At 36.9% G+C, this 15,748-nt stretch overlaps 1 protein-coding gene across 13 annotated transcripts in view; it reads right to left on the reverse strand.

The window, feature by feature from the left end:
* Window positions 1-15,526, reverse strand: part of KIF21A (kinesin family member 21A) — a 151,032-nt gene extending 135,506 nt beyond the window's left edge. For 9 of the 13 annotated variants that reach the window (XM_079139271.1, XM_079139270.1, XM_079139266.1 and 6 more), the window contains exon 1: window positions 15,062-15,525. In XM_079139271.1, coding sequence (XP_078995397.1) covers window positions 15,062-15,105 — 44 coding nt within the window. In that variant the 5' untranslated portion in view covers window positions 15,106-15,525. Of the gene's footprint in view, window positions 1-15,061 lie in introns of all 13 variants that reach the window. The other 4 variants (XM_079139267.1, XM_079139274.1, XM_079139272.1 and 1 more) reach the window with 1 other exon arrangement.
* Window positions 15,527-15,748: the final 222 nt, after the last annotated feature.

Genomic DNA, 15,748 nt, shown 5'->3' on the forward strand with positions numbered 1-15,748 from the left:
AAGTGGTCAGAAAAGAAATTATGGTTAGTTACTAGACATTACCTACAAAAGGAAAAGACAAAGATATAAAGATGAGAGAAAAAGAGAACAGGAGGATGAAGAGAGGGAAAAAGGAAAAGGAATCTAACATCTCCCAAACTTCCCTAGATGCAAGGCTTTTATAGCTCTCTATACACTAGTATTGTTATATTCTTAACAACCCGATAGATAGGCATTAACTCTGTTTTACAGATGAGAAAACTAAGGCTCACAAAGGTTAAGTGGCTGTCCTAAAATTTTGAACTCATATTTTTGTGACTTTAAAGTCTGTCTACACTATTTTCAATAAGCCATGCTGCAAAAAATAAATAAATAAATAAATAAAATTAAGGAAAAGGTGGGAATGAGAAGATGAAACAAAATAAATAAGGAAATCAATAGAAGAAGAGAGTAGAACAGAGTAGAACAGAAATCACTAGAGATTAGGAAATGTAGGGATAGTGGGGAGAGTGAAGAGGATGCATCATGAGTAACACAACAGTAGGAGGGAGACAAGTTGCTCTGGAGTTGTATGGCACCTAGGGCATTTACAGTCTACAGCAATTAATTATACATTTCAAAATAACTAGAGAAGTTTGAAGGTTTCCCAACACATAGAAATAATAGTATTCAAGAAGATGGAAAAGCTAATTACCCTATTTGGTCATTACATTTTATATACGTTTATCAAATTACAATACTGTAACCCATAAAAAGTGTAAATATTATTCAATTAAAAAGAAGATTAAAAATAAATAGGGAACATAAACTTAGGAAAAGAAAGGGGAAATCAGCCAGCTCTTAGCAATTACTTGATAGATACTGAGATAACACTGTCCACAAAGCCCTAATGCTTTTTACTCCACAATACAGGGCTGCCAGGAGCAGAGAACCAAAAAGCCAAGATGGATACCTGGTTTCAAGAATGAACACCCATAATCCCTTCTCATATTCTCCTTTTTCCCTATCCCACCCCACTGTCAGTGATGCTGCTGGGAGAGAAACCATACCTGACTTACCTAGACGTGCCAGTCCCATCCAGAACAATTTTAATGTGTGTGCCAGTAGCTTGGCCTTGCCCAGCAGTCTGTGGGATACTTTAGCAAAATAAGATGCCAAACTGTCACTGTATATATAGTAAGGTCACAGCAGAAGCCAATAGGACATTTTTATATTAATGCAACATTAGGCACAGTTTAGGACTGACCAAAAATTCCATTTCAAAGTGACAATCAAAGAGAGCTTTAGATAATGATTTAAAACTGTATACAGGATCTTTTTTTTTTTTTTTTTTTTTTTTTTTTTGGTACCAGGTATTGAAACAGGGACACTCGACAAATGAGTCACATCCCCAGCCCTATTTTGTATTTTATTTAGAGATAGAGTCTCACTGAGTTGCTTAGTGCCTCACTTTTGCTGAAGCTGGCTTTGAACAAGTGATCCTCCTGCCTCAGCCTCCTGAACCGCTGGGATTACAGGCATGCACCACAGCACCCGGCAGTACACAAGACATTTTTGAACTGTATTTGTAAATTCATGTGAATCTATAATTACTTTAAAATAAAATTGTTTTTAAACTAAAAAAAAGAAGGCGTCTTGACAAACCCATATATCTCTTATCAATTTATTTTTGTTCATTAACATTAATATATTTTATACACTATTAGCTAAGTTCATTTAACTATTTAGTGAATTTTATTTTGGGCGGTTCATGTATGTGTGTGTATGTTTCACATTAATCTCATATCAAAATCACAGTTTCTTGATCTCAGGTGACTTTAATCTGAAAACATACAGGGGCCTCCTGGTTGGCACTGGTGAAGGAGAGTAGTACAAGTAGCCTGACCAGAGGCCAGGGTGACAAGGAAGTGAAGTGAGGTCCACAGGTGACTAAGGCTACATCCATGACAGCACATGCATACAGTGGTGTCAGTTAAGTAGCAACTTCCAGTTTGGAGGGGCTCACATTAGTTGAAGGGAAATCCAGATGAAATAGAAGAGGACAAGTCTCTCCACAGAAAAGGGCTTTTCCACTAAATCAAGTGTGTTTGGAATCTAGATATGAGGAAAGGGACATAAGTCAGGAAACTAAGACAGAGGCCAAGTCTGGGCAAATAAATAAATAGGAGATTAAAGAGAAGGCTATGACCCAAAAGCACAGGCAAAATCAATAGTAAGTTCAGAACAGCAAAACAAATTTTAGACCAATAGGTCCTGGAGGCAAAAACCACTACTGTTATTTACTGTGGCTTTATATAGGACTGACTCAAAAAACTCAGAGGAACTAAGTCTACCCATTCAGGGCACCAACGACTCCATCTGACAAAAAGTGAGGAAGACAGAGATTCAAACGTATCCTGGGAAGAAGGCTCCTGACTTAGGCAGTGATATTCACCACTGCTGTAGATTAGAATCGCTCAGGATACTTCTTTTAAAAATGCTAATGGCAATTATCTTACTAAAGACCAATGAACTCAGATTTCCTACAAAGGGGCAAGGGGGGGTGGCAGACACAATGTTCTGCTTTTGATTACCCTATGATCTTCTACTTAACCAAAGTTCAGAGTCAGTGAAGTCATTTTGACAAGTTTTTTCCTCTTCTAGAGGAAAATGGTAACATCAAAAATGACAGTAATAATTATCATTTAGAAAACATTTACTAAGTGCCAAAAATATGATTAGGGTTTTAATGCATGATTTCATTTAGTTTTCACAACAAACATATAAAATAGATATTATTTTCACTTATTTAGTTTACATAAGCTTTCAAGATTTGTTCAGTTTCTATAGATATTGAATGAAGCATTATTTTCATTCATAATGAAAGGGATGAAAATTCTGAAACATGTTTGGAGATACATTTAGCCAGTGTTAACAGATTTGTACTGATTCATCCTCACCTATATCCAAACCCTGCTTCTGAACAGCAGTATTTACAGTAACTGTAAAGGTTGCATTAAAGAGTAGGAAAGCTGAAGTCCATCCAGGACCAAACTCACAAATTTGTCCTTACCAGCAGCACTCTAAAATCAACTGGACTTACAAATCACACTTATTCATAGGAACCAATAAAATATAATATCGTTATGACAATTTTTAAATAGAATGAGGCAGGATTCTAATACTGAAATATATCAAATAAGCCAGGCACAGGTGGCCCACACCTGTACTCCCAGCAACTCAGGAAACTGAGGCAAGAGTTTCACAGGTTTAAGACCAGCCTCAGCAACTTAGTGAGGCCCTCAGCAACTTAGTGAGATCCTGTCTCAAAAATAAAAAAGGGCTAGGGATGTAGCTTGGTGGTTAAGTCCCCTTGGGTCTAATCCCCAGTACCAAAAAGAATAAAATAAAATAAAAATATAAAATAGGCCAAAAAATTGACATCAAAAATGCTTAAATTTAAAAGTGCAAAATCATCAAAAGTCCTTGAGTTACTCTATGTTGACAGTGACAGAATCAAAACACATATAGTATGTAAAATTATGATGATTTATAACAAAATCAAAAAATAAAAAATTAAGAACCAAACCAAAAAACTCTGTACTCAGAGACAAGAAATATGCTACAAAGGTAACAGAAGGTCCAATTATGCTTATGTAGCAGAATAAAAAGAATATAATCAAGGAAAGATGGAATCTCGTGCCAATCTAAGGGCAAGTTGGCAAACTGAAATTCAACAGCATCATACTGTATTGCCTAAATTGACACTCAAAAGCATCACAGATGTCACATTTAAATTAAGGAAACTTACATAGCCAGTCAAATAACCAGGAATTAAATTTGCAATTTCAAGTTTAATCAATAGCTGAGAACCTCCATTTTAGGGCAGGACAGATACAGACTAAATAACCAATAGGTAACTCAAACAAAAGAGCTTTGGGTTGAACAGAGGGAAAAAGGGGGTGGGGGGAGAAAGAAAGGACCAATTTTCAAGGAGCATGGAATGATTATGGACTTCTGTTTGCTGTGTTTGGCTTATCATCTGTCGGTCAAATGTCTATAATATTCTAATACATTATGTCCTGATGTAGATATAGGTGGTGAAAAGTTAAAATTCAATATCAATGCCTTCTGAAAAGCATCATCAGTACCATAACATTTAGCCATGTAGTCTGGGTAAATAGCACTATCCCTCATTTTTTGATTCCAGGAAATAGTCATTTGTAGTCAGTGCTTAATCAGTGCAAATGAGAACATTACTAAGAGTCATAGGAGACAGGACAAGTCTTAGAAAAATGAAATTAGTGTGCTTATTTAATAATAAAGGTTTGCCAATTATATTACTATTTGCTATACTGAATTTAATATATAAAGTACTGAATCATAGAAATAAAGCAGATGATGTATAATATTTAGCATGTTATTCAAAATATACTTCATATAAATACATGGAAAAATTCTTATGCATAAAGTAGTGATTATTATGCTACAATAGAGTATCCATATGCTGATTATTCAATTTAAAAACAAAAATTTAAAAAAAAACGACTACATACACCTGTGAAAATGCACTAAAAATAAATATACCAAAATTCTAATAATAATTACTTCAGGGCAGTGAACTGTTTCTTTGTCTGTTCTATGATCCATTTCCTAATGTGGCTGTATTATTTCAATAATAGAAAAAAACGAAAAACATCTTTATGAAAGTAAAGCTGAACAAGAGATGATTAGACTGGGTTTGCAATATATATTTCCTGCTTCTAAGTATGTCTTTTTTTTTTTTTTTTTTCTTTTTGTTCTAGGAATTGAAACCAATGGCACTTTACCACTGAGCTACGTGCTCAGTCCTTTTATTTTCTATTTTGAAACAGGGTCTCACTAAGTTGCTGAGGATCTCACTAAATTGCTGAGTCCAACCTCAAACTTGTGATCCTCCTGTGTCAGTCTTCTGAGTCTCTGGGATTACAGGCATGCACCACCATGCCTGCCAGAATGAGTTTTCCTTTAAAATGCCTTCACTTAGCTCTGTCGAAGAGTACCGCAGGTACCTTGCCTCCATCAACTACAGAAACCAGGAAAAAAGTACAGAAAAGGCAGACCTGTGGTAAAAATTACATAGGATTATTATTTCTGGTCCAATTACTCATAAATTTACCCAGTACAGTACTCTTTGATCCACTGCATAGTTTAGTGGCTTGTTGTCAAGATTGATAGGAGAAAGCAAAAGGAAAGCATCAGCAATCATTTCTAAGATCAGATGCAAGCCAATTCAGAAGGGAAATTCACATTTTTATTATCCAGTCACTATTCTCTTAGATTAAACATCTAGAGTAGTGTAACTCAAAACAATGGTTAATCTCACAAAGAATATGGTAGTAACTTTACAAAACACTAAAAACCATATCAATTGGAAAACAGGAAAAGAAAGAATAAAAATAGTAGATTCTGCTAAACCATACAAGGAGGAATTTGATAGAGTAAAGCAGGATAATATGTGGTTTAAAACTGGTAAGCTAGGTTAGGTAAGGTGTTTGGAAATATATATCATATATATATGTATATATGTATATATATTGCTATGTCATTCATAGTGGCTCAAATAATAGACACTCGAAAGACAAAAAGAACAGATAGCAAGTACTTTTAAAGCACTTTGAAAATTCAAGTTATGGGTTATACATTAGAGAATGACTAATCCAATAGCTGGAGTCTGGAATATTACCAACATGCCCATGGTTGATTATACAAATTCATCTCTAATCTTATTATTACCTATGGTTATGTAAAAATCATTTTCCAATGCTTTCACATGGTTGTCTCTTTTAATCCTTTCCCAAATCCACTGAAGTAGGTGGAGAACTGCCTGCCCAAGACCAAGTTTATCAAGGGTAAGAGTTCTAAAACAGTTTTCTGACCATCCAATGCTTATTGTATTATATCACATTACCCTTGATAGCTTTAATACCTCCAGTTTGTGTAATGCTAGTACACAGTGGAAATTTAATAATTATGTAATAAATGAATACATTCTGATCCAAAAACATAAATAAAATTAGAAGGAATACAACTGAGGTTGCAGATGCCCTATGCCTCATTAGTACATTATGTGATCAACATACCACATCACAATAATTAACTACAGCTTGACTCTCTCCAAAGCCTCTTATTCCTGTTTGCTAAAAGAAAAAAATAAATAAATAACTTATTTAGAACAACTCCTAACTGACATTGTAGACATATAAAAGAATGTGAATGTCTACTCTGAGAAAACATATAATTTCCTTCATCATGTTCAGAGATTTGTGATACCATCATGACAAAGTAACAGACACAGCTCTCCAAAGTTGAAAATAATATCAATCCAATTTCAAAAACTAAAATCTTAACTACACAATAAGAGATCCAAAAAGTGAGGAATGAATTGTCCTTGGTTTTTTTAGCCCCTGGCTAGGGGCTCATGATGCTTACTTTTCTACATCCACACTTGAAATTTTTTTCTGTTTTTTCCTCTTACTAAAGAAGCAGTGGATTTGAATAGTCATCAAAGTAGACTGACTCTGTGGTTAAATCTTAAATGACTGTCAGTCTAATCTGGACATGTAGATATCTATTTGTTCTATGTCATAACCCCAATTTTCTTCAAATGTTCTATTGTAATAAAGCATTCAATACATTGGTACCTTCTTTTTTAAAAGAGTATTCTATTTCAGAGGGAGAAAGGAAGAATATAAGGAAGGACTGTGCCTCCTCCAAAGGAAGAAACTTCTCTGCATGGGAAAAGTTTTAAAAAGCTTTGTATAGAGGTGAAACTTAGGAGACTTTTTGTATGACAGGCCTCTGTTATAATTGTGTGTCATAATCTTTCTTTCTCTCTGAAATAAAGAAAAGGCTAAGATGATTTAAAAGCTTAATAACCACTGGTGAAGTAACAAGCAAAATAGGGTCATTTTAAACCACCCAGATTTCTACCTCCATCTTCCACTCGAGATTCTCATAAGCAGGCTTCACCCACTTCCCAGCCACCCTCCCTGTAGTGAGACCATTAGTACTGGAATGAGTTATCATCTTTTAGCCTATTGGGGTAACAGAAAGAAAAAAAAATAGTGTTGAGAACCAACATGGGCATGTAGCAGAGTAGCAACATGTTCCAGGCCTAGAATTCACACCAACTTTCATTTACACATTAAAGATTATTTCATAATTAGACTATTACAAATTGCATTTTATGTGGTTGTTGTTAAAATATTTCATTATGAATAAATGTAAAAACTGTTATTTTTATGTCAGTTCTGATATTTTGTCATATTTTAATATACCAGAAATCTCAAAATTTAGATAAGCCTTTCTACTCCTAGAATTCTTCTCTTTGCTTCTGCAAGATCCTTATTAAAATTACTGGGCTAGTCCCAGAAATGAGGCATCCATAAAACCAAAGTAAAGGGCACCGAGAGTGTTAGAATGCATCTGTTAAATGAAACTTTTAAAACGACGCTTAAGGAATTAAAACTGCAGTTTTTCTTCCCATCCCCCTTCTTTTTTTTTCCTTCAAAATTAAAGATATTCTATTGCTGGGATGCCTGCTAGCAAAACATGAACTCCTAGAAAATACACAGCATTAATCAAAAGAAGACTGGAGCTGCTAGTTTTGTAACCTCAAGCAATTCCTTCTACTTCTTCAGACCTCTATTATCACAACTATCTCAAAAAAGGGCCTTGACCAGCTAGTTCTTTCAAGGCCCCTTTTAGTTTTAAAACTATTTTTTCAATAATTATAAGGGTACTAAAAATTATGTTAACTATATAAACTTTTTAAATTAAAAAAACACATTTGAGGACAAAGGGATCTCAAATATAATTCTTAAATATCCAGAAAGATCTCATAATAATCATAGAAATCATAATCATAAAAACTGTCCCTTTGGCTTGGTTGTCATTTGCTTTAAACAAAGCCTCAGCTATGAGAAAACTATTTTAATACTCTGAGAAGATTAAATAGTTAATCCACTGGGAAACCAAGATGAAAGGCAGAATTCATAGATCCTCTTTTCAGAGGGAAACACTGAATAGAATAACAAATAAATTTGTTATGCATAAAAATTATTCCAATGATACACAGTATACAAATACTGTCTGTTATCTGGTATGCATCTTCATTGATGTCTTTTCCTTCCTGAAACTTAAAATATCAGGTCATGTCTAATTTTGATAGAAAATAATCATTTCTAAGTGAGATTTTTACAGGTGAGTTGTATGTTACACATTTTGGGGGGAAAACATCCATAATTATAAATAATCCAAGTCAATTTCTTTGAAAAAAATTGACAAGAATTGTAAGATTAGAATATTAACTACTAAGATAATTTCTGCTTTCATGACTTCACTGAACTGGAATTTCTAGTGCATCATTCACTACCCCATAATTATGCATCAAAATATTAACCAATTAGAGGGTAAGATGGCAAAAGCTCAAGGGGCAGTAATAATTAAACATGATACCTTGCAGTTCCATGCAGCTCCAAATAATAAACAGGTTCACCACACTTTTTAAACTTATCAAACCATATTTGAAGAAAAAGAATCATCTCATATTTTATAAATAAATCATTTCATTGACTTTCAATTTACATCATCTTCTAGGTCTTTTGTTTCCTTTCTTTCATTTCTGTTATGATGAGAGCCCAAAACAAAGGCATACAGGTAAAAACATGTATGTTGTATCAAGTAGGACATAATATAAATAATGTCCTCCTAATGTATAGGCTGTGGAGTACAATTTTTGTATGAAATATATTTGGAAGCAGAACACAATTTTTAAAATCATTGTTTATAAAAAAAAAAATGTTTGAACAACAACAAAAAATGATGCTAGCTGGGAATGGTGGCCTGTGCCTATACTACCAGAAACTGGCGAGGCTGAAGCAGGATTGCAAGTTCAAAGTCAGCCTCAGCAACTTAGTGAGGCCCTAAGCAACTTAGCAAGAGCCTATTGGAAAGAAAAAAGAAAAAAAAAAAAAAAAATTAAAAAAAAAGGGGTGGGGATGTGGCTCAGTGATTAAGCAACACTGGGTTCAATTCCAGTTATCAAAAAACAAAAACAAAACAAAACAAAGTGCTATTGCAAAAAAATAAGAGAGCCAGGAACAATTGGGAACACCTGTAATCCCAGTGATTTGAGAGGCTGAAGCAGGAGAATCACAAGTTGGAGGTCAGTCTCAGCAAGTTTGCAAGGCCCTAAGTAACTTGGTGAGACCCTAAGTAACTTAGTGATTTTGTCTCAAAAAAAAAAAAAAAAAAAAAAAGCTGAGGAAGAAGCTCAGTGGTAAAGAGCCCCTGGGTTCAATTCCTAGTACCAAAAAGAAAAAACAAACAAACAAACAAAGAAACCCAAATTACTATCTTTCATTTCTAGTCTGTGCTGTTGGTTCTGTTTTGTTTGTTCTAACACATTTTGTGCACTTAAACGGTCTTGTACTGCTAGGTATAAGCTCCATAGGAGCAAGGATCATGTGTGTCATGTGTGTGGTGGAAAGGGTTTAGTTTACAGTATGCACTTCATAATATTTGTTGCATCAAGGAATAAACAAATGACCAAAAACCAAATAACCATTTATTTCCATGAAGTAAATGTTACCCAGAGGCCTTGCTCATCTATATTTTCTAAGCAAAAAATTATTTCAAATAACTTTCTTCACATGTATAGTTAATGTTTCAGCTTGAAAGATTCTTTAGTAAATATTTTGAAAACATTTGGAAATACACTGAAGAGCACAGAAATAGATATCAGAAACCTGAATTTGAGTTCCAACTCTGATACTTAGTGGACCAGAAGCCCTGAAGAGATCACCCAGTATCTTTTTAATTTTTTTTCTTTTTGTAGTTGTAGATGGACAGAATGCCTTTAATTGTTCCATTTTTACATGGCCCTAAGGATTTAACCCGGTGCCTCACACTTGCTAGGCAAGTGCTCTGCCACTGAACTACATACAGCCCAGCCTCCCACCAAGTGTGAGACTCACCTTTTCCTCTATAAAATAAAGATAATATATGTCCAGGCTACCTTATAGAATTTTAATATAAGTTAAATAAAAAATCATTCATTATCATAAGCAGAATGATCATAACCACCTAAATGTTTCTTTCTCAATAATGAAAGTAGCTAAGGTCAATATAGGAAAAGTCAAGTTGGAAGTGTTAAAAAAAATTCCCTTCTGTCAATAGTGAGGCATCATCAGAACCAACAGTTAGACTAACAACAACAATTAAAATTGCACTTAATACATAGCATGTGCAAAGATCTGATAACCCTTCTTAGCTTTAAGATGCCACCTCAGCATTGGGGGAGGAAAGCACAGGAAGGTCACATTGCAAATGAGTGTCAATGACAGACCTAAAACAGTTTCTAATGGTTGAACCAGACCTTAAGGCTGTTGAGCAATGACATTTCTTAAAAATGCTTCAGTAAGGTAAAAATACAGCAAACTGAAACATAAATTGAACTATATTACACATTAATCCAAACTCACCATCAAGGATACCTAGTTCTGCCAAAGTCAAGCAAAGAAATTTTCATTAACCCCGTATAATAACATGCAAACACAATGGTCCTTTCTGTGTCATCATGTTTAGCCAACTCTTAACATGTTTTGCAAGCTAAAGTTCTTGAAAAAAATTTAAAAATTTGTTGTGTCAGTCTTCAGAGAAAGGGGGAAAGGCACATGTCTTAGATATGAATTCAAAATGTTTAATTGATTTTGTCACTTTGAGTTAACTGAATAGTTCAAGTCAGTATGCTTAGATAATAAGAAGAGAATATACACTATACTTCATTGTTCACTGTTGTTGATGACATCTATCTAAGCCATCTGTTCAGCTTATTTATTAGGAAATTATCCACCATATTGAGTTTACAATTAATACCTTTGTATTCCTGTTCACCTTAAGGAAAAATTATTGCTGTTAAATCTATTATATATATATAATGTGTATATGTATAAATATATATATATAATGTGTATGTATATATATAATGTGACCACTCCAAAAATAGACACCCAATATTGTATTATCTTGGTCTAAGGACGTAATAAGTCTATGATAATTAGTCTGTGGTCCTTTCTTTATCTATGCAAAGTTTTATGTTCCCTTCTTCCTCACATTTTTTAAATTCTAAAGAAGCTCTCATCATTAGACATATTATCTAAGCCACATATATACTTTTAAAGTTTCTAATAGCTACATTTTTAGAGGAAAAAAGAAATAAATGTAATTATTTTCAATATTTTATTTAACTCAGTGTAGTTGAAATATTATCATTTCAACATGTAATCAATATAAAGAATGTCAAGATAATTACATTTTTTCAGACTGCCTTTGAAATCCAGTGTATGTATTATACTAACAGCGCATGTCAAATAGACACAAAATTTTCATGAAAAATATGTTATCAGTATTTAGGTTTCATAAGCTTTATAGTTGAAAGAGTAAAACCAGGGGCTGGGGTGGTAGCTTAGTGGCAGAGCACTTGTCTAGCATGTTTGAGACACTTGGTTTGAGTCTCAGCACTACATATGAATACTAAATGAAAAGAAAGATCCAGCAACAATTTAAAAAATATTTTTTAAAAAAGGAAAATCACATAAACCAAGTTGTTCCAAGCATACTTAAAAGTTTCCATTAACTGAATTAAAGACTAGTTTTCAATTTTAAACTAAATTAAATTCAAAATTTAGTTCCTTAATCATAATTCCGGAGCTCAACAGCCACATGATGTTGGACAGCAGGAATGTCTTCTGAATCCATACCTACTGCAATGAAAGATGTCATGGAGAAAACCTCAAATATACTCTGCAAAAGTTATTTTCAGAAATTGAATATAAAATGTTCTCCCTGATTACGTACAGTGGTGCAGGCATATAATCCCAGTGATTTAAGAGGCTGAGGCAGAAAGATTCCAATTTCAAGTCCAGCCCAGGCAACTTAGTAAGATCCTGTCTCAAAGTAAAAAATAAAAAGAACTGGGGATGTAGCTCAGTGGAAGAGCATCCCTGGGTTCAATCACTGGTACCGCAATGGGAGAAAAAAATGTTCTCCCTAGAGAACATTCTCCTAGAGAAATGTTCTGCTTAACGTCTTTTTCCTAAAGTCTTATATAGTCCAAGCACTTATATTGAAAAACCTATAATAGAGTTATCAGCTTTAACATACTAATAAGTCTCTACACCTAATAAAACTCAAGGCTTCACGACATTCTATGCATTTACACAGTCATCTCTCTTTACCTATTGTTATATTATTCACTAAAGGCAAAGCCAAATACCTCTGTTGGTTATGTGTATAGCTAGATCATTTTGTGTTGATTTATATATCCTGCAGATGAAGCTTGCCACAAACTGGAGGGAAGGATGGGAAGATGTTAGAAAGATTCTGAGGGAATATTTCAGTTGATTTAAGTTCAGGTCTTCTCTTCTGAGCACTATCTTTTCTAGCAATGTCAAGTTGTGAGTAATCTGTCAAAACTGCTCATTTGTAATTGAACTAATACAGTTCTAGAAAAAAGCACCTGACCTTTAGCTAAGTAAAACTCTGCAAAGCATGTTCTTGCTTCTCACCTATACAGGGTTAATGATTAAGAACTTGGGCTATCGAGTCAAGACATCTGGGTTGGACCTTTATTTCTTCCATTTGCCACCAGTATAACTTTGGGCAGTTTCCCTCTTTCTCTGCCCCATAAGTAAAATGGCCATACAAATAACAGGACCTAAGTCATATAGCATTGAGATGAATAAATAAGATTTTTACATGATATAAAACATCTCAATAAGTTTTTGTTTATTTGCAGTACTGGAAATTGAACCCAGGTATGCTCTTCCACTGAGCTACATCATTCCCAGTCCTTTTTAGTTTTTTTATTTTGAGACAAATCAAGCTAAGTTCCCAAGGCTGACATTCTAGTTGTGATCTTCTTGCTTCAGTCTCCTGAATAGCTGGGATTACAGGCATGAGCACCATACCCAACTATAACATAAAACATCATAACATACATCCTGACTCTAGTACGTGATATATGTGTAATTATTATTACTATTTTTAGCTTAGAAATCAGGATAAAAGAGATGGGATATATGTTTAATAAATATTAGTTTTAAGTGAATAATATATGTCCAAGCACATTATAAATATTAAAATGCTATGTAAGCATAAACTATTTTTATCCTACATAAAGTAAGTTTAGAGAATAGCTCTGTTCAGACCACAGAACAATGGATTTAATGAAAAAAAAAAAAAATCCCCAATTTTGCCAAAGTGAATCTTCACAATGTGGCTTACTAGGTTCTGTTAAAGCCTTTATAAAATCTTTCCCCCAAAATCAGACCCACCCTCATTTGCCTACAAAGCGCTAACATGAACACCAAATGTGAGTATTTATTAGTCAACATCACTTTAGGGTTGTCATGACTCTGCTCACCTTCACTAGAAAGAACATCAGAATATACACACAAAAAGCTCAAGTCTCTAAAAATGTTTTTTTCTCAAAAGTAACTGTTTTCATTAATATTCCATGATCAGATCTTTTAACAGAACGGCCTTTTACTGGTCTTCTTGTCTTTTTTCTTTCTCCTTTCCCACCTTTCCCATCCCCTCTTCCAGCCTGGCTATAGTCATTAATATGTATTATAAGACCAAAAGAAAAAGTAGTTAGGAGAAACAAGCTAACAATGGATAAGTAGCCCTGGAATAACCAAAAGGCTGATTTAAAACTTCAAAGCTTTATAACAGGTGATTCTAAATAGTCATAAAACTGTCACCTCCATGGGTGGTAATTTCCTCCTAGGTAAAATAAGGGTATTTTTTAAAACTTTCAAATCCATGCTATTATTTAAGTTGATTAAAGATACAAAGTATATAAAACTGCCATTCCTATGTCTAATCAAGATTTGTTACCCAAAATTTGTCACTAAAATGACAACTATATAAATGTTTACATAATGAAATTTTTTAAATGATTTTCCAGAAAGGTACAGGAGTGGAAGATTTTTGGTAATTCTGAATTTCCTGAGGGACTGATTATTTTTATAATGCTGAAAGTACAAATAAAGAGAAATGAATTAACAATGGGATACCACAGCAGTGAAAGCCATGCACTTGCTCTATGATAATGCTTCATTAATTTTTTAAACACTGTGATGATGTTGCAATTTTCCAAGAGCAACTGTCAGAGCTTTCCTTGATATGTATCAAAACAGTCTAAATTACTTTGAATATTAGTGTATCTGTCATTGACCAAAATACAATTTTGATGTATCTAGTGTTTCAAAGCTCACACCCATGCATGTATAATGTTACTGTTATATTGTATCTGTTATGCTTACCTTCAGAATGTTTCACCCAGTCACCCATTTAACCCGTGCTCTTGCTGAAGAGTTTTTTCTTCCTTCTATGGATGTATCACGGGTTGGTTTTACCTTAAATACAACTCCCATTCCAATGCCTAAGAGACCAAGTCTGTCTCACGCCCACATATTTGAGTGCATCTAGTTCCCTGGGATGCTTACTAAGATGTTCCATTTGCACCGACTTCGAGAACCCGAGTGGGCTCACCGCGGCTCCGCGATCTCAAGCCCTGTCAGTCTGATGCTTTGTCTCCTGCCTCAGAAGGCCGGAGTTGCAAGCACACGTATGACAGACACTCAGTAAATAATAAAAAGAACACCACAGTTCAGCAGAGAGGCAACTCCTCCAGGCAAAGCCAAGCAGGCGATCGCTCAAGGAGGCCAAACCTGAGGCGATTGTTCCTCGGGTGCCGGACCCGGCGGGGGTGGGCGGCGACCGCTTCTTCCCGAGGGGTCAGGACGCCCCTGGGGACCCGCGCCACACAGCCGCCGACCACCTGCAAACGCCCACGTCATGAGGACCGCGGCGCCTCCCGGGCCACGCGCACCAGGCCGGCGGGGACCCGCTGCCTCAGTTTCCACAGCGGCCGCCGCGGTCCAGATGCCACTCAGGTCGCACACCAGCAGCCCGTGTCCCGGCCACAACAGGTCCTCCCCGCTCCCTCAGCCCGCGGACAACCCACCGCCCGCAGCCCGCTGCTCGTCCTCACCTGACAGCCACTCGCACGGAGCTCTCGTCCGGGGCGCCCCACATGCTGGCGGCTGGCGGATGGCGGCTGGCGGCGGCGGGGCCCCTGGGCCTGTGCACCCAGAGCTGAGGCGCCACGGGAGTCGCGGGGCTCGGGCGCAGGAGGCTGGGGCGGTAGGGGGCGGCCGGCTCACCTCCGCCGCGCTCCAGCCATGTTGGGCGACTGAATGGAAAGGTGGCGGCGGCGCTGAGGCAGCAGGAGGAGGAGGTGATTCACGGCTCGCGGGCGCCCGCCCCTTCTCCCCCGCACATCCCCCAGGTTCTGGGGCGGGGACGAGGCGCTCTTGAATGGCGAGTGCGGCGGCCCGGGAGCGAGCAGGCCGCCGGCGGCCTCCTGGCGACCGAGTAATGCGCCCTGCCCCCTCCGACGGGGACGCGGCCTCCCAGCGGCCAGCCAGGGGACTCCACGCCCGCCCGGGCGCTCAGGGCTCCGCGCCCCGCACTGCGTCAGCGGCGGCCGCAGAGCCGGGCCCCACCTCGCCCTCCCCCAGCCTGCGCCCCGCCCTGCCCTCCGCTGGGCACTGCCTGGCGCTGCTGGGCAGGGAGGCGCGCGGGGGAGGGTGCCCGCCCCAATGCCCACGCCCGCGGGCGACCGACCGGTGCGCCCTTCCAGGCTCTTCTGTGAAGCAGCCAGTACACGTCCTGGTGC

Source organism: Sciurus vulgaris, assembly GCF_902686455.1.
Source record: "Sciurus vulgaris genome assembly, chromosome: 5".
NCBI lineage: Eukaryota > Metazoa > Chordata > Mammalia > Rodentia > Sciuridae > Sciurus > Sciurus vulgaris.